At 36.5% G+C, this 25866-nt stretch overlaps 2 protein-coding genes across 7 annotated transcripts in view; both read left to right on the top strand.

Annotated features, from left to right (window-relative positions):
• Positions 1-16424, top strand: part of csnk1g1 (casein kinase 1, gamma 1) — a 63896-nt gene extending 47472 nt beyond the window's left edge. For 2 of the 6 annotated variants that reach the window (XM_067400084.1, XM_067400085.1), the window contains exons 11-14: positions 242-352; positions 3366-3472; positions 10163-10186; positions 12273-16424. In XM_067400084.1, the coding sequence (XP_067256185.1) occupies positions 242-352; positions 3366-3472; positions 10163-10186; positions 12273-12327 (297 nt within the window). In that variant the 3' untranslated portion in view covers positions 12328-16424. Of the gene's footprint in view, positions 1-241; positions 353-2985; positions 3473-10162; positions 10187-12272 lie in introns of all 6 variants that reach the window. The other 4 variants (XR_010896382.1, XM_067400087.1, XM_067400086.1 and 1 more) reach the window with 4 other exon arrangements.
• Positions 16425-17541: 1117 nt separating this feature from the next.
• On the top strand, positions 17542-24010 carry rps17 (ribosomal protein S17). The gene is made up of 5 exons (XM_067401436.1): positions 17542-17586; positions 18444-18595; positions 23235-23340; positions 23575-23640; positions 23893-24010. Exons 1-5 carry the CDS (start codon positions 17584-17586, stop codon positions 23968-23970), a joined length of 405 nt encoding a protein of 134 aa, XP_067257537.1. The 5' UTR covers positions 17542-17583; the 3' UTR covers positions 23971-24010.
• The last annotated feature ends 1856 nt before the right edge of the window (positions 24011-25866 follow it).

The raw sequence follows: 25866 nt of genomic DNA, 5'->3' as shown, positions 1-25866 counted from the left end.
CTTCTGTTTTAATGTCTCTTTGTGTTTATTTTGTGGTGTTTGCTTCTTGGTTTGATTGGACGATCGGTCCACAGTCACTAATGCCATTTCCTGGCTTTGACTGGCTCTTTTTGTTTCTTTGTTGATTTCCTTTCCTTCATTGTGCTGCATGCCACCTGGCCTCACTTCGCCCGCGCTCTCGCTCACTCACCACACCTCCCCCTGTCCTGCGCCTCCTCCCGCACCTCCTCCATCCACGCAGACGGCCATCTCCGACCGCAGAGGAGCTTGGGAGGTTCAGCCCAACCGCCAGACAAACTCCTCCTACCTGACCTCACACCTGGCAGCGGACAGGCACGGGGGCTCAGTGCAGGTACAGCTTCACCCCTCGCTCCACTCCTCCTCCTGTGTGCGCTCATGTGTATGGCCATCTGCAGCAGCGCCCCACCTGCTCTCACACCTGACTACAACACCTCCTCTATGGGTTCCCCTCTTCGGCTATTCTTGTTCTTATTAAAACAACATTGTAGAAATGCTGCGTTTCATTCAAAGTTGGATAATCCTGCTTGATAGCTCTGAATTCCATACACATGACGTTCCAATGTCTAAGTTGGAAGAGTGTCAAAATTCTATTGGAACTTTCCAAGTAGAAGGTTGGAAATGTGGTATTCTTGTTCTATCACTGTTTCAAGTAGGAGGTTGTAAATTCCAACTTTCTGAATTTAATGAAATGCAGCATAAGATGTAGATGCAGAAGCTAAGACTATGAGGGTATGATGGTACAGCTATTATTAGGAAATAGTATTGCCAACTATCTCTAGTGTTTCACAATAGTGCGCAACAGTTGGGTTCCAGGAAGTAAAAACTCCATTTATTTTCTCCATAGGGAGATTGGTTTATAATGATAACTTGTAAACCTTTTAAAGTCAACCTTACTGTGAGCTATAAGGTTGTTAATCAATGCTATTTGCAGCTGTTGAAGCCGTCAACCCACGTTATTTCAACTTATTTTTGAAGTAATCATGTTTAACAGTGAAATTTGTGGTGAATAACTACAAAATTCCACTAATCAGAGTTGAAACAACCAACAACCAAGAGCTCTTTTGCTCCGCCCACTCCCATGAAGCACTGCGAATGATGCAATCAAGTCGATCTCCCTACACTCTAAAAATACTTAATCATTTATGCATATTTTGTAATAGACTTAAAATATATTAATTTAATATATATATATTATATATTATACATTAAAGGGGACCTATTATGCCCCTTGTTATAAGTTGTAAAATAAGTCTCTGGTGTCCTCAGAATGTGTCTGTGAAGTTTCAGCTCAAAATCCCCCACAGATCATTTATTATAGCTTGTCAACTTTGCCCCTATTTGGGTGTGAGCAAAAACACGCTGTTTTTGTGTCCCTTTAAATGCAAATGAGCTGCTGCTCCCAGCCCCCTTTCCAGAAGAGGGCGGAGCTTTAACAGCTCATGCTTCGGTTGCTCAACAACAACAAAGATGGAGAATCTCACGCAGCCAAATGGTTAGTAGATAAATTTATGTAGTTGCTGAGGAGTTGATCCAACTCATCCACTAGCATGTGCCGTCATGTTAATCTTTTGTGTAAATCCTGTATGGACGGCCACTATACATATCGTACCTGTTTGTCGAACAGAGCCATACACACATTGCTAATGTTAAGGAGACTCTAAATAGTGTTCAGTGCTCATCTGTGCAGCCAATGACAGAACAGTTAGGATGCTTTGCTCAAACTTTTGCCATGGCCTTAGAACCGGTACACTGTTTTCACTTGTAAAAACAAAATCACGGTGCCGTGGGTGGAAACGTGCTGATTAAGAGGCGGTAACATTATAATAAGATCTCCTTTCTTTGTCACTAGGGGAGAAAAATCTGAGCAGCTAATTTTTTCACTTGCTTGTAGAGAAAGTCTTGCCAAAACAAAGTTACTGGGTTGTCCGTTCTCACGTTTTCTGGGTTGGAAGATGCACCAGAGACCCGATTATAGCACTTAAACACGGAAAAAGTCAGATTTTCAGGACATGTCCCCTTTAAATATATAGATTTAAAAATGTATAGTTTTATATTTCTCCATCGTTTTTAATTTGATTCTCTTTTGCGATGCTTCATGGGATTGTAGTTCTTTCTCTCACTAAAGCTGTTAAGTTCACAGTCTTGTATTTTTGTCCGATTTTCGAATATGTTTTTTCTTCAAATCAAAGTTTTGTTACTGTAGTATTGTTATTCACCTCATAGCTGGTTGGCTTGGTTCATGGCTTATACTGGTTTAACAAAGATTTTGTTTTAAATCCCTATGGGATAAATGAATGGAAAAGATACTTCCAGAGCCAACGCTGCTGAAAAAGTGCAACTGAAGCAAATGTGCATTCATCATCTTGCGCTGCTTGCTTCACTTTTATAGAGTAGACGCCTCAGAAGCGACTGGTGACAGTCTTTGAGCTTATTTAGATGGCTTCTTCATTCATTATATTGCAGAAAATAATATAAAATATATTAGACAAAAGCAAGTGGTATTACATTTTAAGCGTGACTTAAGTGTACAAATACTTTTAGTATTGTTGATATACTTTTTTTTTTTTTTTTAAATTGAATTACTTTTTTTTTCACTAAAATTTTAGTCAAAGTTTTAGTAATTTTTTTGTTTGTCTATATAGTTTTAATTTTAAATTATTTTAGTTTTTTAGTTCAACAATGAAAATTACTAGCTGAGATAACATGTTTAAGTTAATGTTATTTAAATTAAGTTGATGTTTATCGACACGTTTCAAGAAGCAAATGTTTTAATGGTTTTAGGTAACAATAATATAAAGACTAAAATTTAACTCTATGGTCAAGATACGATGTGAATGAGCAGTATTTGTATACGCTTTATTAATGTACATTAATGGATCTTGTCAATTCTAATCTGGCTTCATGAGTACATTTTTATTTGACTGACTGATGATTGCAAAGTTAAGCAACATTTAAATATTCCAGGATAAACCTGCTGCCTATTGACAGCATCTGTGGACTGGAAAAATTCAGTGACTTCTTTCATTGTAAGAACACATGAAGAATTTTGAATAATTTACTATGAGAAATTGCACAGCATTACTATAAATGACCCTTAAGTTTTTTCCTTTGCAAATGCATTACTGTAAAAAATCTATTTACATGTTATATCTAATGTTCTATCTATTTATAATCTATTTTGTCTATTTATGTATTTAACCAGGAATATTTGATCAGTTCTCAGTTCTTCCTTAAGGGTTAGGGTAGTTACTTGCACAGATATTCATATGATCTGAATTATGTAATTAAAATAACATTTTTACAATGAGGACACACAATAATTAGATTTTTCTTTTCTGCCACAGGTGGTGAGCTCAACTAACGGTGAACTGAATGCCGACGACCCGCTGGCGGCCCACTCGAACGCACCAATCACAGCACAGGCAGAGGTGGAGGTGGTGGATGAGGCCAAGTATGTGCACATGGCTTCTCACAGGTTTCTGTTGTCTTTGCCTTGTGTCTGATTGACACAAACTGTCCTTTAACACTCCTAGTCTTTACATGATTTCACCCTTGCTGGTCCATTCCCATCTGCTCCCCTGCTGCGCTTTGTGTACTGAAGGTGTGTAATGTGTATATTGGGTAAAATCACCCATTTTTGAATTACATTGTTTCTTTTCTTTTTTTTTTAATTGCTACTTTCCAGTTTTGAATTAAATGTAAAGTATATGCTGGTCAATGTTTGGCAAGATTTTTTTTTATGTTTTTGAAAGAGGTCTCTTGTGCTCATCAAGGCTGCATTTATTTGATCAAAATACAGTAAAAACAGTAATACTGTGAAATATGTCAATTTAAAACTGTTTTCTGTTTGAAAAAATTATGATAAAATATAATAGATAAATGATAGAATGTTCTGATAGCATGCTGACTTGCTGCTCAATTATTAGTTTTTGCTGCTTAATATTTTTGTGTAAATCGCAATAACAGTAAATACATTTATATTGTTAGAAATATTTCTGTTTAAAGGTCCCGTTTTTCGTGGTTTTTTGAAGCTTTGATTGTGTTTATAGTGTGCAATATAACATGTGTGCACTGCAGTCCAACATTAACTATTGCAGTAAGGATACCACAATTATAATTTTCGGGAACCGAGTTAAACATAAATTGTAACCATTGATCTCTAAGTACAGCGTCCCTGGGAAGGCCAAACAAAGGTGATTGGACTGCGGGATGAAAATAACAGCGTTTCGACGACATGGCGACAAACACACTCTACAAACGCAACTCTTGCTCTTCTCCGTGGGAGCGCAACAAGACCACGCCACGTTTTTTGTGTATTCCTGTGGGAGGAGGTTAGTCAAAAAAGTTTTAGTGACGTCATTAAAGAAGGAAGAAGAGGGATGTAGTCCAAACTGGCCGTTCGATGTAGGCGACTTCTGTTAAATAAAATATCTCGCTTGGCATTGAACTTTGAGCTTTAAAATTTTACAGATTTTATTTATACTCTAACAACAACATTACACACTAACTAAAGTTTGAAACATGGGATCACGAAGAACGGGACCTTTAAAATAAATTTTATGCTTTTGAATTTTATATTCATAGGATTCTTTCATTATTAAAGGGATAGTTCACCCAAAAATGAAAATTTGTTTATCTGCTTACCCCCAGGGCATCCAAGATGTAGGTGACTTTTTTTCTTCAGTCGAACGCAAATTATGATTTTTAACTGCAACCGCTGCCGTCTGTCAGTCAAATAATAGCAGTGATTGGGAACTTGAACAATAAGAGTCAAAAAAACTTCCATAGACAATCCAAATTAAACCCTGCGGCTCGTGACGGCACATTGATGTCCTAAGAGACGAAACGATCGGTTTGTGCGAGAAACCGAACAGTATTTATATCATTTTTTACCTCTAATACACCACTATGTCCAACTTCGTTCAACTTCCGGTTAGTGAGGTCTGATCACACTCTGACAACGGAAGTGATGTCTCGCGCTCATTGAAGTATATGGGCGAGACATCACTTCCGTCATCACAACGCGTTTTTTGACCTCACTAACAGGAAGCTGAACGAAGTTGGACATAGTGGTGTATTAGAGGTAAAAATTATATAAATAATGTTCGGTTTCTCGCACAAACCGATCGTTTCGTCTCTTAGGACATTAATGTGTCGTCACGAGCCGCAGGTTTTAATTTTGATTTGTCTAAGCAAGTTATATTTACTGTTATAGTTGAAGTTCCCATCTACTGCTATTATTTGACTGACAGACGGCAGCGGTTGCAGTTAAAAATCATCATTTGTGTTCAACTGAAGAAAAAAAGTCCTCTACATCTTGGATGCACTGGGGGTAAGCAGATAAACATCAAATTTTCATTTTTGGGTGAACTTTCCCTTTAAGTTCAAAAGCTTAACATGTATTTTAAATAGAAATATTTTGTAACAATATAAATGTATTTACTGTTACTGTTACTTTTGATAAATTTAATGTTCTTGCTGAAAGGTGGTTTTTTTTATATATATATTTTTTACTCTTTTGAATACAGTGTATCACATTTTCCACAAAAAAAAAAAAAATATTGTTTTCAACATTGATAATAATCAGAAAGGTTTCTTTAGCAGCAAATCATCATATAAGAATGATTTCTGAAGGATCATGTGACACTGAAGACTGGAGTAATGATGCTGAAAATTCAGCTTTGAATCACAGAAATAAATTACATTTTAAAATGTATTCACATATAAAATTATTTTATTTGTATTTATTTTACTGTATTATATATTTTATTATATATTTTGATTGTACTATATTTTTAATTAAATAAATGCAGCCTTGGTGTGCAGAATAGATTTTTTGTTTTAAAAAAAAAAACTTTTGACCAGTAGTGTATATTTTTAACATCAACACTTTTCTAGACTCTTAGGCCCGGCTTAGGCGAGCTTTCATAAACTTTCACTAGAAAAAAAACATTACTGGTGTGCATCTTGAGACCAAACAATGGCAATAACATATTTTAATATCTGTACAAGTTACTTTCAGTTCAAACAGCTCAATCATGCATTTTAGTCTAGGACTAGCTTAAACCTTGTCTGTGAAACCAGATGTTAGAGTTTGTACAAAATGATATCTTAGAAACATGTCTGTGCCCTTAAGAGTGAAAAAGGCAGTATCCATAATGACTACAGCCAGTTAGTTTGTCTGTTAAAATTCAGAGGCGATTACACTCTTTGGTTTCCTTTTCTTCTAAAGCACCTGATGTGCATTTGAGTTTCAGTCATATCAAACATCCTGTCTGATATAATTTGAAACACTTCTTGTAGTTCTTTGATATCTTAAAAAGCCTTCTGTCTTTGATTTATTAATGCAAAAGCTTGAAAGTGGCACAGACAGCAGCAGCGTTTATTAATTAACAGGATGGCACAATCATACAAGGTCCTCATGGTTATTACACAGCATTACTGTTCACCTGAGGTCTTCAAGAGATCTCTCTGATGTCTGTCTTCTCTGCATTTCCTTGTTTTCTTGAATATAGCAACCTGACTAGCGACTGCTGTATCATTATTTAAAGATTGAGCCTGTAATGGTGAAACACTGCCACCTGAACCAAAGCTTTTGCCTCGACGATGTTACATTAAATGGAACATTAATCTAAAAAGGAGAATCATCAATCACAATTGTCAGATGAGTGGAAAAGGGGTTTCACATTCTTGGCTTTTGGCTAAATGTGTCTGGATTCCAGATTGTGCATTGTTCAGCATGAATATTATTTATAATATTGGATTACACCAAAAATATTAAGTTTGTTACACCATACAATGAACTCCTTTGTGAGCATAGGTAAAACCGTTTTCTAACACAAACATTAAAATAATTTTAATGAGATATAAAATTGTCTTATCACTTTTCCAGTGAGATGCATTCAGTTGGGCAAATTTGAAATGGTGTTATAAACTGATAGCTTTGTTTTAAAATTCTGACTGGAGGTGCTAATAAATATATTAGGGGTGTGACGAGATCTCTCAAGATGTGACAAGATTTCTTGTTGAGGTGAAAATGTGTCTTGCAATATTGCCATAACGGAGTGTGCAAAGCATGATGGGAAGTGAAAGTCCTGTTTGATTGGATTACTTGATTGAAACGTTATTTCAGAATGAAAACATCAAGTGAATTCAAATAGTAACCATTTCAAGTCAATTTAACATGAAGCAATCACATTTGAACCAGAAACAATGGTGTTAAATCAAAATGAATTATTTAAAGCGTTAGTTCACCCAAAAATGAAAATAATGTCATTTATTACTCACCCTCATGTCATTCCAAACCCATAAGAACTTCGTTCATCTTCGGAACACAAATTAAGATATTTTTGATGAAATCTGATGGCTCAGTGAGGCCTGTATTCAAAGCAATGACGTTTCCTCTCTCAAGATCCATAAAGGTACTAAAAACATATTTATATCAGTTCATGTGAGTTCAGTGGTTCTATCTTAATATTATAAAGCAACAAGAATACTTTTTGTGCGCCAAAAAAACAAAATAACGACTTTTCAACAATATAGTGATGGGCTGATTTCAAAACACTGCTTCGGAGCTTTACGAATCAAATCAGTGACTCACAGCGCCAAAGTCACGTGATTTCAGCAGTTTAGCCATTTGATAGGGGATCCGAATCACTGATGAGGGTAAACGACATGAGGGTGAGTAATAAATGGCATTATTTAAATTTTTGAGTGAACTAACCCTTTAAATAAAGTGAACAGCATCAATAAACACAGTGTATATCCATGATATCGATATATAGCCAAGTAATACTTATGTCTTCTTTGAAACACAACATTAATCTGAAGCTAAACCTGCCTCCTGGTAGGCTTAATTTAAGCCTCAATTTAGTCCTGGAGTAGCTCTAGTCTTCCTCCAGGAAATCAGTTTATTAAAGGTGCCCTAGAATCAAAAAATGAATTTACCTCGGCATAGTTGAATAACTAGAGTTCAGTACATGGAAAAGACATACATTGAGTTTCAAACTCCATTGTTTCCTCCTTATATAAATCTCATTTATTTAAAAGACCTCTGAAGAACAGGCGAATCTCAACATAACACCGACTGTTACGTAACAGTCGGGATCATTAATATGTACGACCCCAATATTTGCATATACCAGTTCATGTTCAAGGCATTAGACAAGGGCAGGCAGTATTAACTTCTGGATCTGTGCAGAGCTGAATCATCAGACTAGTTAAGCAAGCAAGAACAATAACTGACATGATCCATGATATCATGATATTTTTAGTGATATTTGTAAATTGTCTTTCTAAATGTTTTGTTAGCATGTTGCTAATGCACTGTTAAATGTGGTTAAAGTTACCATCATTTCTTAAGGCCTTTGCACACTGAGTCAGAAATTTTCACATGCGTTTTTTCGTATTCGCAATCCTAAAAAATCGTCACGCACAGAGACCTTGCACATTGTGTCCGATGCATATTAATGAATGCGTTGCAAAAAAAATCGCAAAACAATATAAAATGAAGTCTTCAAGCAGTGAGCATGATTAGTTGTCTCCTCTCTTCTTAAAAAGAGAAAAAGAAAGAGGTAATATTGGGTCCATTCAATCCCAAGATTGCATAGAAAGAAAGAGTTCACCTTATCAAGGAGCTGCGGGATTATCCCGAGCATTTACTTAAATTTACTTCAGGATGTCAGTGGCTCTGTTTGATGCTTTACTGGCACAATCTGTCTTTGTATTCTGTCTCTTTGTATTCCGCATGTTGTTTGTCATTCAGTGCTGCTGTTTTGTGCTGTAGACGTGCCACGGATGCGAAAAACGCAGAAAATCAAACCTGATCCGAATATTTTTTTTGATGGACGAAAGTTTCGGAGGCAGTGTGCAAACGTGATTGACATAATGTGAGGTTGAATTTATTTTTTAACGTGCAAAAGTTTCGCATGCATATTTTGGACTCAGTGTGCAATGACCTTTACTGTATTCACAGAGACAAGACTGTCGTTATTTTCATTTTTAAACACTTGCAGTCTGTATAATTCATATACACAACTTCATTCTTTATAAATCTCTCCAACAGTTTGTAATGTTAGCTTTAGCCACGGAGCACTATCAAACTCATTCAGAATCAAATGTAAATATCCAAATAAATACAATACTCACTTGATTCCATGCATGCAGCATGCATGAAGAACATTTTGGAAAGATCCATTTGAGGGTTATATTAGCTGTATGAACTTTGTTTATGCACTGTATTATAGTCAAGAGCTCGGGGGGCAGGGAGCGAGAGATTTAAAGGGGCCGCGCAGCCTGAATCGGTTCATAGTTAATGATGCCCCAAAATAGGAAGTTAAAAAAATGTATTAAAAAAATATATGGGGTATTTTGAGCTGAAACTTCAGACACATTCAGGGGACACCTTAGACTTATATTACATCTTTTGAAAAGACGTTCTACGGCACCTTTAAACTTTGGATTAGACTGTCTAGGACTATTTAAAACCATGACAGAAAAAGCAGATTTCTGTTAATCTTGGTTGAAAGGGTCGTTTTATTCTAGGACTAGGCTTAATCTCTGTCTGGGAAACCACCCCTAAATGTTTGTAATTATGCTAAAAGTCTTTAAAAAATTGTGATTTGTGTCGATTTAAAAGTGACCTGGGTTTTGTGGCGTTTCTTGTTGCTATGCTTGTAGACAACTTTTAACCCTGCAGCTCAATGAACTATATATAAAGCCACACAAGGCTGATTTTTATACCATGGTTGGAGTTTTGGGCACTTGGCTTCATGATCAAACTGAAGCATGCGTATGTTGCACCACATTCACTAGTAGAGCGGTGGGCTGGTGAGCTGAGGACAACACTACATTTCTCCAATCCCCTTCTGTTTCTTCTCTTCTCCTTTTTCTCCCATTCTTTTTTTCTGTTGACCATCTGTTTTACAATTTTACAAACCGGTATACAGAAAATGCCTATTATGATATTAGCTGATTAAAAAGCAAACTTGAATTGAGTAGATGGTTTAGATGTACATTTTCCCCTGAGTCTGTCTTTCTCTCTGTCTTCTTGTTGGTCTTTTGTCGCCGACATTAGGTTTGTCTCATCGTCTCACCTCTGTGTAATAATCTGTGTCTTTTCTCTTTTCACACTCTTCTGTAGCTGCGTGAAAATGCTCAACCTGTGGTGAGTCCCTCTCTCCAGTCCACATCAAACCCAAGGGGAGTGGACCAGCCTAGACTGTGGCCATAGAGATCGCGCTTACACCAAGATCTACTAACACAGTTGTAGGCTAATGTAGCTATTCATGCTCTGTGAGCTTGATAGAGAAAGAGGGAGATCTGTCCGCTCATAAAGTCTGATTTGAGAGGCTGAAATACCCTAAAGTTGATTGGAGGTACGATGAGAAGTCTTTAATAGCCCAACTTCAGCTTATTTACAGAAAGCCAATGATACAGTGAGAATGTAGAGGTCTCTACTTAAACGCACATGTTCAATGCCTTACAGAAGTATGCAGACCCTTAACTAAATCTCAGATTTATTCCACAACATTATAAAAAAATGTATTTGACCAGATTTTTTTTTTTTTCCTCAATTGTACTTGCACACCCATGAATTCTTCCAGGTTTATTGACCCCAAAATTGTTACATATTAATTTCATATTAAGTCCTTGACATCCTGAAATTCTGAACAATGTTTCTGATGACTTATTTTTATTTTATTTATATTATTTTAATTTATTTGTGTTTTAGTATGGTCATAATTAACAATCTCTCATTTGACTAATTTACTAACACTATAATTGCATATTTAATATTTTTTCCAGATATTTTATAACATTAAACAGATTAATTTCTTTGATCTGATTGGTTAACACAATCAAAACTATTTTAATTTCTTAATTCTGATTAATTTTCTGAAATTGCTCAACCATAAATTTGTTTGAGGGTTATTGACGGCATATCACTTCACAATTTGTTTTAAATTGTAAATTACACATTTCATATTATCCTTGACATCTCGAAATTATGAACAGTTTCAGATGACTTATTTTTATCTTATTTATATAATGTATATTTAAATTTATTTAAAAAAAAAATGTATTATTGATTATTAAGAAATATGGTCTTTTTTTTTTTTTTAATTATGACCATATCTCTTAATATGGACTTGATTAACAATCTTATTTTACTCATTTTCTGAAATTGCACGGCCATAAATTGTGTTATTGATGGCATATCACTTCACTATTTTTATTTATTTATTTATTTATTTTAAATTCCAAACTCAACAAAAAGTCCTTGGCATCCTGAAATTATCTGAACAATGTTTCAGATGACTTCAGATTATTTATTTATTTTTGTTTTGTTTCATTTTGTTATTTTATTTTTAATATTAAAAAATTAAATTTTTTATTTTAACATTAAATTTTATTTTATTTCAATATTGAATTGAATTTTATTTTGATATTAAATTACATTTATTTTATTTATTTTTTTAAATTATTTTATTAATATGGTCATCATTAATATTGTCATAAGGTTATAATCTACCAGACAAGCATAAGTATCACTATGGACATGGACATAACTACTTGCATTACATAACTTCAGCAGTCCATTGTTAATTGTTTGCGACATCATTTTCAAAAATTGTTTGTGCTTATAACTAAGCGATTACAGGGAATATAATTTCAGTGTAGCGTTAAGGATCTGCATGTATTTGCAGGGCACTGCGTGTTTAGTTTGACGACTCATTAATAACCGCAGCGAACCCAAACGACGCAGCCAGCCAGCCAGCGACCGACCGTCAGATTTACTGGCTGTTAGGCAGCATCCTTTAAAAACATGTTTAGTGAGGTCTATCACTTTTCAGTGTGTCAGTCTGGAGCTGTTCTCTTCCACTGCATGTGCCTTGTTTCTCCTGACCCATTCTGTCGTGTTGTTGCTGTTTAACATTCTGTTGTCGATGCTTTTAACCAAATTAACGTAAATGTCCTTTAAGTTTCCTTTTGATTACCTTTGACCAGTTGTCATTCATATGCAGCCTTTAGGTTGGTACGAATATACTAATGCACTGTTTTTATCAGCGCTGACAATATGTAGCGTAACCTGCATATCTGCTTGATGTTTAAGATTCAGTACTAAGGCAGCTACATACTGATGGCGCATGTGTAGCTAGAGGGCAGATGCTTCATTATTAGGTTGGAAGAATCAGCCAGTCGGCTGCCTTCGTTAACATCGCTGACGTTAACCTGTTTTTCGTCCACAGGTGCTGCTGTTTCTTCAAGAGGAAGAGGAAGAAGAACACTCCACGGCACAAATGAGCCTCCGTCCTCTCCGCGCAGTCCGTTCCTTTGGTTGTTTTTAGAGCGTTCAAATAAAGACAACAGCGAGCCCTGCAAACGATGTATGAAAACCAAGAGGCATGCACACGTTGTCTCTGCGGGGATTGTCTTTGTTTGTTTTCGTTTCTTCCACGTCTCGATTTAGGCAGCGACGGGCCTCATCCTCGGACTGTCTCTAGGATCTTCACACAAAAGCTAAGGATCTCAAAGCACTGGAACAGCGCTGCACTTTTCATTTGCTGTTTTTTGCTTCTTTTTCGTTCTCGGTGGTGGACGTGCCAGGGAGAGGAAGTCTCTGAATGTGTCCTCTTCCTCTTGGTGTGACACAGAGGGAGGGAGAGAGACAAATTCGCCCATGCCGGAGCTCGAACCGCAGACCTTTTCCTCCCCCTTTAGCACCTCGCTGCCCACTTCCACTCCACACGAGACGAGACGGCGGCTTTTTGTTTTCACTTAGCCCTTTTTAAATGTTTGTTTGTGTATTTGGTGGCTGATTGTTGGTTCTCACGCTGCCAGGAAGTGGTGGAAGCCTTAGAATATGACTAGCAGATTTCTTCGTCGTATCTATCGGAGTGAAGCGCAAAACAAATAACTGTCGTAATGATGCTAGCTGGCCTTTACACGTGAACTTTGTGAAAGTGTGACATAAGCAGCTGTTTCCAGTGGTGACGACGGGCGGCACTTGTCGCACGCCTCCGTTCCACTGACTAGTATTTAAGCTGCTTGTTCTAAAGCACTCCTCCCACTTCAACCCACCAGCCAGTCATGCTGCTTTCTTCTCCTCTCTTACGATATCGTATCGCTTTGACGTACAGCTGGCTGCTTTTCTATTGGCTGAGGTGGCCAGTAAGACTTTCCTTCTGCGCTTTTGTATCTTTCTGTCCATATAGTCACTTATTATTCCCACAACCACTTCCTGATAGATGTTGTTTTTTATGCCTGAAAACTGCTAAATATTCAGGATGAGAATTACCATTTTATGTGCCAGAGTGGCTTGTGGGTCGCAAAGAAACGCCTCAACGTGTTCATATTAAGCGAAAGATGCCGCAAATAATGTGATTATTGGCCGTTCGGCCTTGTTTATGAGGCGTAACCTGGGAGGATGCAGACTGCCACTGCGAAACATCTCGATTTAATGCCTTAACACTGTTCGGCGGAGTCCACTCTGCGATAGGACGTGACGAAATTCCTCCCATGCCTTCATACTGACCTGAAACGTGTCTCATTCCCTTTAGGAACCTTGTTTGAGGGGGTTCGAGTCACCAAATCAAATACGAATCGGATTATGTGGCAGAAAACGTCGATTTGACGACCCATCGAAGCAGCCCGTTTGTAAATTCTGGTGGGGTTGATATAGTGGCCATACGCGGTTCTGAGACGGGGCAGCCCTTGACCTCTTGCATGGATGAGGCAGTCCTTTCCTGAGCGCAGGAATTACGTCAAATGGGGGTTATATGTGAAATGATTACTGTAGTTCCGTTGTTGTCGTCGTCTTTTTTTTTTTTTTTTTTTACTTCGGAAAATCGCTAATCTCAGTCGTGATGTTGCCTTGCTCATTTTTTTTGTTTTGGGTTTCACCGTTCACCTATTCACAGCATTAAATCCGTGCTTTTAATTTGTGATCTTTCTAATGTATAGTAAATGTGAATTAATGTAAGATAAATTATATGACTATTATTTTATTTTATTTTGATCACCGTACAAAAGTTGAGAGAGAGAAGCCATAGGAGTGTGTGGTGGACTGCACTGAAGTTTCGTTGGGCCCTTGTTTACTGAATCCTACTGACCTCATAAAGGAACGGAGGTAAACGGGGCTGTTTGAAGAATCTACCGTGCCCGCTATGCGTTTTGGAAATCCTTCTCGAGGGCCGACGGATGGATGGCGTGCTTTGAATGTTCCTACAAAAGCAGTGACGACTGTGTTGGACCAAATAGATACGCAAATGGCCACAGATTCTTTATTAGCATGTATGTTTCCACCTCTTAACTCATCAGTTATCCAGCCATCTAGTTTATACATGTAAATAGTAACTTGAAAAGTGACCCATTCACCTTCTGGAACGATTTCCACCATCTAGGAATGTCGAATTTCGCCCCCCCTCCCCTTGGATTATTACCCCCCTAATATTGGTAGGTTTAGGAGTAGGTGTAAGGGATTAGGGGTGGGGTTATGATTAGGCAATCCGGTAGCGACTTCAACGATGTGGGTAATAATTTGGAAGGGGCGGGGTTGAAATTCGCCACAACACCGGGAGTTGCGTTCAAATACGCGGGTTTCGACTAACACGTATGAAACTTTCCGCGTATTTCCGACGTGACTGTTATTTAATAGATTTTCCTTATGCTTATCCACTTTGGGTCTAAATTATTCTGTGAAAAGTACTTGAATGATACTCTTGGAAATCCGCTTCTCGCACACGCGTCGGGCGACTTTTTATTTAACGTTCTTCTCTTAACGATATGTATTACGTGCCTCGCTAGAGTTGAAAGACGATTTAGTATTTCTGGATGTGCACTGCTTGCTATCTCTCGCCAGGTGCTTCTGGCTCGAAGAAGTATGATTTTTGCAGGATTTAACCCCTTAATTGATGTCCAAAGTCAAAGCGGCTCGTTACGGAGCCGCTTGGAATTGTTTTGTGGATATAAACGGAATGTGAAATTGTTAGGAGGCACGCACTGGACTGTGCAGATGTACTTTAGGATTATGAGCAGACGGCAATTCGAGGCGCCATCCGCTGGTTGAAAATGACTCGTCCGTGTAAGACACTACACTAGACACTGAAATCACACTCTGATATGCTATTCGAAGTGGTTTGATGAGGGATGGCTAAAGCAGACATTATTTTTCCGATCATAATGACTACTGGCTCTCTTGTCAACTGCAAGGTGGTGATTAATTCAAACCATCTTTCATCTTTAATTTTCCCTTTTTTATGATATGTTTTTGTACCTTTTTTGTAGCTTTGGTTTTAATAAAGATGGTATCCTTACAATCATGGCATGTGAGGTTTAAATATATTCAATTATTCTATGAAAGTCAAGTCATTCAGGAAGCGTTCTGGGTCCATTCCATTACCTTTTGCTTTTGCGTCACGGTTCTGGTCACTTTAATGTGCTGCAGATTTACACGCAGAGAGGTAAATAGAGTTATTCTCCTAAAGTTGAAGTTAGTGACATTAATGCAGATTTTATGTGCATGGCTTTTGATTCAGAAAGCAATGGAAACTACTTGTGTAAATGGGGCACTGAAGAACATTGTGGGCATGAAGTTGATACACTGTTATTCTGTGGCTGCATAATGCCTTAAACATGCTACTGCAAGTCTGACCCCTCTGTGCGCTTGAGTTCGGCAGGTAAACGTCCACTGCGTTCTGTTTTGCGCTGTATACTGTATTGCCCTTCCATTGAGTCTGCTACAGAGTCATAGCTTCTTTTTTTTTTTTCCCTCTTGAAAAATGTAATCATTCCTGTCTCAAGATTTTAGTTAATGTGGGAGCCTGTTGAATTTTTTTAAAAAAAATTTTTTTAATGACCACTCATTTTTAATGACCTCGGAATGATTATATTACAGGAGTCTGGTAGGAAAGCACTGCAATATTTGAATTCTCTTTTTCACGTTTTTTTTTTTTTTGTAGTGTTTCTTTGAGTAAGGATGTTTCTGTAAACATTAAAAACAAAATTGTACAGTTCTGCAAGAGTCATTCTCTTGTTCTGGTCATACTTACAAAGATACTTTAAATTTCATTGTATTATGGATTTATTGTGTTGAAATATGAATGTTACTTAAATGTACTTCAATGATTTTACTTTCTCAAGGGCTTCAACTGTGATGGACCCATTTTGTTTTCTTCTCCTCTCTCTCTCTCTCTCTCTCTCTCTCTCTCTCTAAATATATTTTGTTTTTAAGTTGCAGAAAGATTAAGGCCTTAATCTTAATCTTATTTAAAATGCCTATTTTCCTGAGGAGTCGTATAAAGTTCCATACATAACCTTTCAAATTAAATTTTTATTCCCTCCACTCTTAAAGGGAAACTCAAGTTTGCACCCTTTTTTATGTAAAATAAAAGAAAATGTCTCTTAACCTCTGAGTGACTGTGTCTGTCTTTTTTAGAGCTACTTTCACAGAAAAAAAGACCATTGCAGCTTTATTAGAGTACCACCATTTTATTATAAGAATTACAATTACATGTACACACAAATATACTGTATATAAGTAGCTATATAATTGCTATTTTTTATAAAATAATTAATTACATGCATCAATTCTAGGAAATGTTTGTCAGTGTATATATATATATTTTTTTATAATATGTCTGGTTTATTTTACTAGTCTGGTCACACTTTAGATTAGGGCCCAATTCTCAGTATTACCTACAACTTTTGCCTCATTGAACCCCTAATTACTGATTATTAATAGTAAGGTCGTTATGTTTAGGTATTGAGTAGGATTAAGGGATGTTGAATATTGTCATTGGTATGTGCTTTATAAGTACTAATAAACAGCCAATATCCTAGTAATATGCTTGTTAATAAGAAACTAGTTAATAGTGAGAATTCGACCCTAAACTAAAGTGTTACCACTAGTCTTTATAGTATGAAGAAATCACAATAATTTAGGCTACTTTTAGTAGATGAGTCGGCTATTAAGACACTGTAGATAAAATACTGAAAAAGAAGCGCACCTTTCTAACAAAGGTATGAAAGTGAGGTATCAAATCTCTCATAAAATGATAAATTTGGTAGATGTTTCGGTAACACTTTAGTATAGGGAACGTGTATTCACTATGAACAACTTTTACCTTAAAAAACTCCTAATTTACTTCTTATTAATAGTTAAGTTTAGGTATTATGAATGTAGAATAAGGTCATGCAGAATAATAAGGCATTAATATGTGCTTAATAATTATTAATAAACACACAATATTATAGTAATATACTTGCTAATACGCAACTAGTTAAAAGACCCTAAAATAAAGTGTTACCATTGTTTCTAAAGAGCCCCTTATTCAACACATAACACATTTTTATATAACACCAACTGAGTTTATGTTGTAACTTGTTTTTTGTGGCTTTTATCTTTCTTAATTTTGTTAATAAAACTGCCCTTTTTATGTTTGCCATTAATTTGAAGCAGGTGGCGGCTCTTATCCAGAGACTTTTATTTCACTTCCGGAAGAGTGTTATAAACTTCCGCTCCGGTCTGCTTTAGACTCTTTTCCTCTAGACCGGGTCAATATGGTGTGTATGTTTCACAGTCAGTCCCTGTCAATCCGTTCAAATCCCGCTTTATAGCAGCTCTCACTGTGTTTTAAAGCACCAGAATGTTTTGTTAATATTCTCACGATTCGGATATACTGAGTATTTTGACATTCGGCGTTTACTTTTATGTAGGATGTTGAAAAAAAAAGTATTCTGCGTCATCTCCCGGTTCACAACTTTGAATCTCACTGAAGCGCGTTAAAGTGCTCGCGACAGTCGGACAATATTGTGCTGGATTGAATTGAACTATTGTGATAATATAACCGCATATGATGAAGCACAGCTGACGCTTTTAAACAGCGTGTTTATGGGGAAAGAAAACGCTGTTAAAAGTCATAGCTGGTTTTCATGTGTGAATTTAAAGAGACCGTTCACCCAAAAATGAAAATTATCATCATTTACTCACCCTCAAGTTGTTTGAAGCCTGTATGAATTTCTTTATTCTGCTGAACAGAAAAGATATTTTGAAGAGCGTTTGTAACCAAACAGTTTTGGGCCACCATTGATTATAGTGTGAAAAAAATATAGTATGGAAGTCAATGGGGACCATCAACTGTCTGGTTCAAAATATCATCTTTTGTGTTCGGAAGACAAATTCATACAGGTTTGGAACAACTTCAGGGTGAGTAAATGACAGAATTTTATGACAGATTTTATTTTTGGGTGAACAATCCCTTGAAGTAAATATAATATTGTAACATTGAAACAAGATTTTTCTGTAAAGCTGATTTGAGGTGATATTTTGATAAAATGTTATACAAATAAACTTGGAGTGGAATTGAAAGTACAAAGATGTCCCGTGTTACCCTGACTGACCCTAGTGGATGTGCTGACAGGGGCGCGTCAGGACCAAGACGGTGAAGAAGGCCGCTCGGGTCGTCATCGAGAAGTATTACACCCGACTGGGCAATGACTTCCACATCAACAAGAGGGTGTGCGAGGAGATCGCCATCATCCCCAGCAAACCTCTGCGCAACAAGATCGCAGGGTGAGTACGGGCAAGCAGATGGACGCTAAACTCCAGAACGGTTATTGTGAGATTAAGTTCTTTAGGATTTCCAGGGGAAAACCAGTGGGATCAACAGTAAGGATTTTTTTTTTTTTTTTACCAATGCAAAAAATATTTATAATACACAATTTGTGTATGATGCACAAAATTTAAAAACAATACACACGTTGTCAACAGAATACTGAGGAGTAAAGGTCACACTTTAGATTACGGTCCAGTTCTAACAATTAACTAAGACTTTTGCCTCAAACTCCTTATTACTGCTTATAATACTTGGATTTAGGTATTGGGGATGTGGAATATGGTCATGCAGAATGTGATTTATAAGTACTAATAATATCCTAGTAATATGCAAGGCAATTTTATTTGTATAGCACATTTCATACACAATGGTAATTCAAAGTGCTCTACATAAAGAACCACCAAATACATAATAAAAAAAAAAATGGAATGCATAAGAAATAGAAATAACAGAAATCTGCTATCTGGATGGAAGAGTTAGGAAGTTTCAGGGCGTTTTTTTGTCCGTCAGTGTGGATCTAAGTGGATCTTCCTCATGCAGAGGGATAACTGTATTTGTCAGGTAGCTGTGTTTAAACGGTACCCTTACAGACAAATCTTCCTGGACTAACTCTGTCAGAGCTCCATCCAGGGATGACAAATGCTTGCTACCTAATTCTCCCAGCTCTTTCAACCAGACAGCAAAATTTAAAATGCATTAAAAGTCAGGAAATAAAAAGATAATACATATGCATCAAATAAGCAATTAGTTAATAGTGAGAACTGGACCCTAAACTAAAGTGTAACTGGGAAAATGAATTTATTCATTAATCAGAGTATACAAATTATAGGCATTGCAAATTGAAGTCTGGCTTGCTTTAGTGAAGATGAAATGGTGTTGACATGAGTTTTAATTTCTTTAAAAATCTTGTTGGTGGTGTGGTAGATTTTCCCTACGCACCTGACTTTGGTTAAACCGGGTGTCCCAGACACAGATGAATCTACAAATTTATACTCTAAGCGTACTTCAACACCTGTTCGAGTCTTGGCCTGTTTTGGGGCACTATCACCTGGTATTAAGCTCTTTAGTGCTCCCCCACTAAACACTCACTTGAGTAGAGAAGTAAGATCTCTAGTGCCTAGTCTGCTGCGCAGCCTAAAATCCAAACAGACTCCAGGGGCTGTATTCACAAAACATTTTATCTTACCACTAAGAGTTCTCCTAAAAGTTCTTAGCTAAGAGTTTTCTCTTAATACCTATTCACAAAGCTGCTGAGACAAACTTTTACAAAAGAATAGACTGAAGTCTTAAGCTAAGAGTAAGGGCGGGGTTGACCTCGTTGCTATGGACTATACACACAGTGATTGGCTGATGGGGAGGAGTCAGCGATTTAATCATAGAAATATTGTAGAATGAGGTGTCATGTTTCCATATTAAAATAAAGGTTTAAAAATACAAATGTTGCCCTATTCAAATGTTTTTTTTTTTTAAATAAAAATGTTCCCACAGTCAAAATAAAATGTTGACATATTTTTGCCATAAAGGTTTTAAAATGTAGGCTGTCACTAATTAAACTATCCAGTTAATTGTCCACCTCTTGGATGTCTGCATCTCAAGAGAATGTAGAATTCAACCGACAAATTATGTTTTATAAACAAAGTTTGGGAGAAACACATTCAAACGGTCTTTCTAATCAGCACGAGAAGAGGAATTAATACACAGATGAGATTTTTTATATATATATATATATATATATATATATATATATATATATATATATATTTTTTTTTTTTTTTTTTTTTTTTTTTTACTCTATTCAATTATTTGTAAGTGTGAACCCATGTAAACCACTGCCACAGGTAATCAGACAATATTTATTTGTTAAAGATTAATTTTTGGCATTGATTCAAATCTATAAATTACATTTTTTTTTATTGCATTGCATTTTATTGCATTTATGAAGAAAATGATCAGCACCTAAGGCTCTATCCTCTATTCCCTCAATGGTGTTCAGTGTCTTTGTGTGGATTAGGACTGATTGTGATTTGGTCTTAGTGACTTAGGAGTCCTCTTGACTACTCCTAACGTTTCACAGATTTAGGAGCTAGTTTTAGCGCTAAAATGCTTTGTGAAATACTCTTAGAGCAAAAATGTAGGACTCCTAAAATTAGGACTGACATGCCCATTATTTTTAAGAGTTTCTCTTAAATCGGCAAGTTAGGAGCTACTTTTAGCCTTAAGATGTTTTGTGAATACGGCCCCAGACTTTGCCTTAGAATATGCTTTAATCACGGCCGGAGGACCTCATATCAATCACAGAGAATCCCACCAGCAAGAAGAATACAACAGATTATATAGGATAGGAGCATGGTAAAGCATTCTACAGTGTGATTGGTTCTTCATATGTCAAACCCTCACGTTATTGGGTAAAGCAAGATCTGCCCAAATCATGTTTATTAGTTTGTTGGTTACTCAATATCACAGGGTTATTATATTTAGATAGTTGTTTAGCTGTCCCTAAGTTTCATTTCCACTTTCATTATTTTTGGACCTGATTCACACACTGACTTAGGCCCATGCACTACATTTAGGTTTCAAAAGCATGTAAATGTTATTCCTGCAAGGAAAAAGAAATGTTAGTTATGATTAATTAAATTCCATCACATTAGTGAACTTAAATTTGTCAGTATAAAATTTGCAAAGCAAGCAGAGTCAGATTAAAGAGTTAGTTCAAAAATGAAAATTCTGTAATTTATTACTTACCCTTGTGCCGTTTTGCACCCGTAAGACCTTCGTTAATCTTCGGAACACAAATTAAGATATTTTAGTTGAAATCGATTTGCTCCGTGAGCCCTCCATAGGGAGCAATGACGTTTCCTCTCTCAAGATCCATTAATGTACTAAAAAATATTTAAATCAGTTCATGTGAGTACAGTGGTTCAATATTAATATTATAAAGCGACGAGAATATTTTTATTGCGCCAAAAAAACCTAAATAACGACTTATTTAGTGATGGCCGATTTCAAAACACTGCTTCACGTGATTTCAGCCGTTGGCAGTTTGACACGCGATCTGAATCATGATTCGATACACTGATTAATTTGTGCTCCGATGCTTCATGAATCAGTGTTTTGAAATCGGCCATCAGTCGTTGTTTTTTTTTTTTTTTTTGGTGCACCAGGAATATTCTCGTCGCTTTATAATATTTAACCACTGAACTCACATGAACTGATTTAAATGTTTTTAGTACCTTTATGGATCTTGAGAGAGGAAGTGTCATTGCTCCCTATGGAGGCCTCACGGAGCCATCGGATTTCAACTAAAATATCTTAATTTGTGTTCCGAAGATTAACGAAGGTCTTACGGGTGCAAAACAGCACAAGGGTGAGTAATAAATGACAGAATTTTCATTTTTGGGTGAACTAACCCTTTAATGTCCTATAATGTCTTTTAAAAAAATGGTTGCATTTTGCAGGATATTATCATTAATAAATGTGTCCAATACTTTTCCCAAGTCTTTCAGGATAGTGACGGGCCTAAAATAAATGAGATGGTTTCTGTGTGAATTTAGCAACATGAACTGTATCCATATGTAAAAAAAAAAAAAAAAAAAAAAAAGGTCAGATTTATTAAGGCTTGTGTTGTGGTCTAGTCTGAGCCGTTGCACTCATGGGCTGCCCACACTTTGTTCACTAAACGTCATGCATATGGCACACAAAACTGGAAACACTTTTCAAGGTGAAAGTCTGAATTTGCCTGGCTGACTTCTACAGGTTTTCCGGTAGCAGAGTTTTTTTTTTTTTTTTTTTTTTTCCCCCGAGGCACTTAGTTGAATTTAAAAGATTTTTGCGTATTTCCCAACGCGATACAGGAAAAGTGTTCTGAGCTTGGCCGACCCTTTGAATTCCTAAGTGATCCCATTGTACAGTTGTCTGTCTTCTCACATCCATAATGGAAGATTATGTGAAGTATCTCACTAGCTTGCTTTCCATCCGTTTGCGCTCTTGTTGCTCTTGTGGTATTTTAATGTCATACACCAATCGGTCTGCGCAGCGCCGCTTCAAATGGAACACAACTAATGGCTCTTTATGAATGAATCATTGGTTCACCCGATTGATTCACTCAAAACGTGGATTCATTCAGAAATAAAACGCTGCAGTATTGCTTGGAAATGCACAACAGTTCTGATCTGGCTTTACAGGTAATAAAAAAAACGGACTATTGTGTGTATAATATCACAATATTAACAACTTTATTGAACTCATCATATTCGGGATAAAAACGGCACTTGTGTCGTGTAATATTGCGCTCGTGTGAGATTGCTTAACTATATCATAATATAGGTTTGAGAAACTCATACAGGGGCTTTTTTGCCCTGATTTCTTGAATTTTAGGATCATATAACTGCATTCAATAGGCAATAAAACAATGCAAATAAACTAAGTTATTGCTTTAAAACAGCCCTAGTGTGTATGAAATAATGTTTATGCTTTCTCATTATATAGAAATCTTGTATAGATATTTTGCTTATGTGGCGAGGCCACTGGAAATATTGGCAGGGCAAATACAAAGGCATGAGAACCAAAATGAAGGCTTATTGTGGCGTCTCTCTGCAGGTATGTGACCCATCTGATGAAGCGCATCCAGAGGGGTCCTGTCAGAGGTATCTCCATCAAACTGCAGGAGGAGGAGAGAGAGAGACGGGATAACTACGTCCCAGAGGTAAATGACAATTATCTTTTGTAATGAGTTATTATCAAGTAGGAGTTTTGCAATATCAGATTAGTTTAAAACAATCCACTGAATTGGTTTTTCCTCGTAAAGAGCTGTTTTCCTATAAATCATTTGTTGCATGATACAAATTTCACAATTATCAACTTTGGTACCGGAGTATGTTTGATATCACTACTACAGTGTTCGTCCCTCATTTCATGTTCTTGCTCACTTTGTTCTCAGGTCTCTGCTTTGGATCAGGAGATTATTGAGGTTGATCCAGATACAAAGGAAATGCTGAAGTCTTTCGTAAGTTGATTTACCTTAATTTGTGTAGATGAGCTACAAAGCTTCTATCTGGCTTTATTTTACCGCAATGGTTAAAGGGAACCGTTCTCAGTGAATGAATTGAGATAAAATAGCTTTCAAATGTCCTGGGAATTATACAAGCTGTTGATTTGAAATGTCAGAACATGTTAATTTTATTTTATTTTTTTTTTAATGTTCATATACAGACACTTAACTGATGAACCTACATTAACCATTTCTTTTTCACTGCAGGACTTCGGCAACCTCCCAAACCTGCAGGTCACCCAGCCGAGCATCGGAATGAACTTCAAAACACCCAGAGGAGTCTAGATGTAATTTATCAGATGTCAATAAAGACTGCAAAAAAGAACATCCTTGTGTTTGAACAAGTCTTTTTAGATCATCTCCCTGATTTAACACTGTAGATCTGGCCTGTCATAATACAATGCAGTTAAGCACTTTTGAAGCAAGTTAGTTCAAAGTAAAGATTTTACCAAAGGGTTTCTGAAATGTTAACGGCACAGTCTAGAAACGATACAACAGAATGCTTTAAAAATGCAAAACATGCCACATGGATTTAGAAGTATTAAACTTTTAGCGTTGCATACATGAAAACCAGCTTTGCCAATGGAAAAAATTGAAATATTTCTGACAATTTTTTGCAATTATGCCATATTTTAGCTTTTTTTTTTTTTGCCAGTGTCTATAGAATGTTTAAAGGCACAATATGTAAGATATTTAGATTAAAGTGTCTAAAAACCACTAGAACAATGTTATATTTTGATGTGTGCTTACATTATCCCAAATGTTTCCAATGTTTAAAAACCAGAGAAATGATTTTAACCGGGACACAGACTTGTCATTGTCACCTGTCAATGATGTCATCTGTGTTACCTTCGACTTCCAGTTTTATCTTCGTAGAAACCATGGAAACACTTTAATATTTTGTTTTGTTAGTAACTTTGCATATACAGTTAGTCTTATTGTTTGATTCTCTTGTTTTCTTGATTTACCACGAGTACCATGTTTTTACCATGCCTCAGACATGCTATGTTAGGCAAAAGTGTTAATCAGCTTTCTCCATCATGCAATATATTTTAAAATTAATTGCATGTCATTTAGCAATACAAGGCACCCAGTTTTTGTTAATAGGATATTGATCTAGATTACTGAAAAGTCCAACATAAGTGTCTCATACCACAGAGTAATGTTACAACACCTTCAACACACTCAAAGGTATTTAGTATGATTGTTTCAACCATGTAAAACTGCTGCGTTACCCCACATACACAACAAAAAGCTGAAGCGGCCGACTGCAGCACTCGTTTGAGATGAGGCTGGACCTGGGAATATCCCAAATGAAATGTCCCACTTCAGACCTCAGTGAGTTCCAGTCAATCACATGATGTCACCAGGACACAACCAGAGCATGTCATGATTTTGTGTGAAGTATGGCAAAACAGAATAAAAAAAATAACAATTGCTTTGAAAACCGCTGATGAAAAACAAAAAAAACGAAGGTTTCATTACATTAAGTTAATGTCTGTTTATGCTCATTGGAAGCAGGACTTGCCGACATCTTGGAAGTGATGTCTCGCTGAGGTCGGGGATGATTGACATACAGAGTTCACACTGCAAATGTCCGACTTTGAGTGGCTTTCCAGATGGTAGTTTCTAGAAGGTGTGAAAATTCCAAATTCCGATCTGTCATGTGAAAAGCTCCACTGGACTCAAGACCTGTGTGTATCGTAGTTCTCTCGTGTTCACTCATTCCGCTCCCACGGCTCTCGGCCCACCCTGCTTCATACAACAGTAACGTTAATAAAACTTTAATACATTAGCTCCTCCAAGATGCCATCAAGCTACGCCTTTGTTTTAAATAAGCGACCTCTAGCGGCGATTCAAATTGCATATTGTGCCTTTAACGTTTTTTTTCCCCGCCAGCGTTTTTAAATTAAAAAGCATTTTTGATCATTTTCACAAAACTTTCATGGACCACAGAATATTTTGTTGAATGAATATCTGTTAACATACAATATACCAAAAGAAATGAGCTTTAAATAAAAAAAAAGTTTTTTTTTAGTTTTATGGGATTTTATCACTTTCATAAAAAAAAAGCAACTATTTGAACAAAAAGCTGAGAAAACTCGTGTCAAAGACTACGTTCAGATCTGGTTTAGAACGAAGATCAAAACGGAGTAGATTGAGTCCAACACCCCCAAAGCT

The sequence above is a fragment of the Chanodichthys erythropterus genome, chromosome 11 (genome assembly GCF_024489055.1).
Source record: "Chanodichthys erythropterus isolate Z2021 chromosome 11, ASM2448905v1, whole genome shotgun sequence".
Taxonomy (NCBI): domain Eukaryota; kingdom Metazoa; phylum Chordata; class Actinopteri; order Cypriniformes; family Xenocyprididae; genus Chanodichthys; species Chanodichthys erythropterus.
This window is presented reverse-complemented; position numbering and strand designations above follow the sequence as displayed.

Coding starts and splice junctions, on each gene's coding strand:
- rps17 (XM_067401436.1), top strand. Junction 23,341..23,574: donor GGGATAACTACGTCCCAGAG/GTAAATGACAAT, acceptor CTTTGTTCTCAG/GTCTCTGCTTTGGATCAGGA. Junction 23,641..23,892: donor AGGAAATGCTGAAGTCTTTC/GTAAGTTGATTT, acceptor TTTTCACTGCAG/GACTTCGGCAACCTCCCAAA.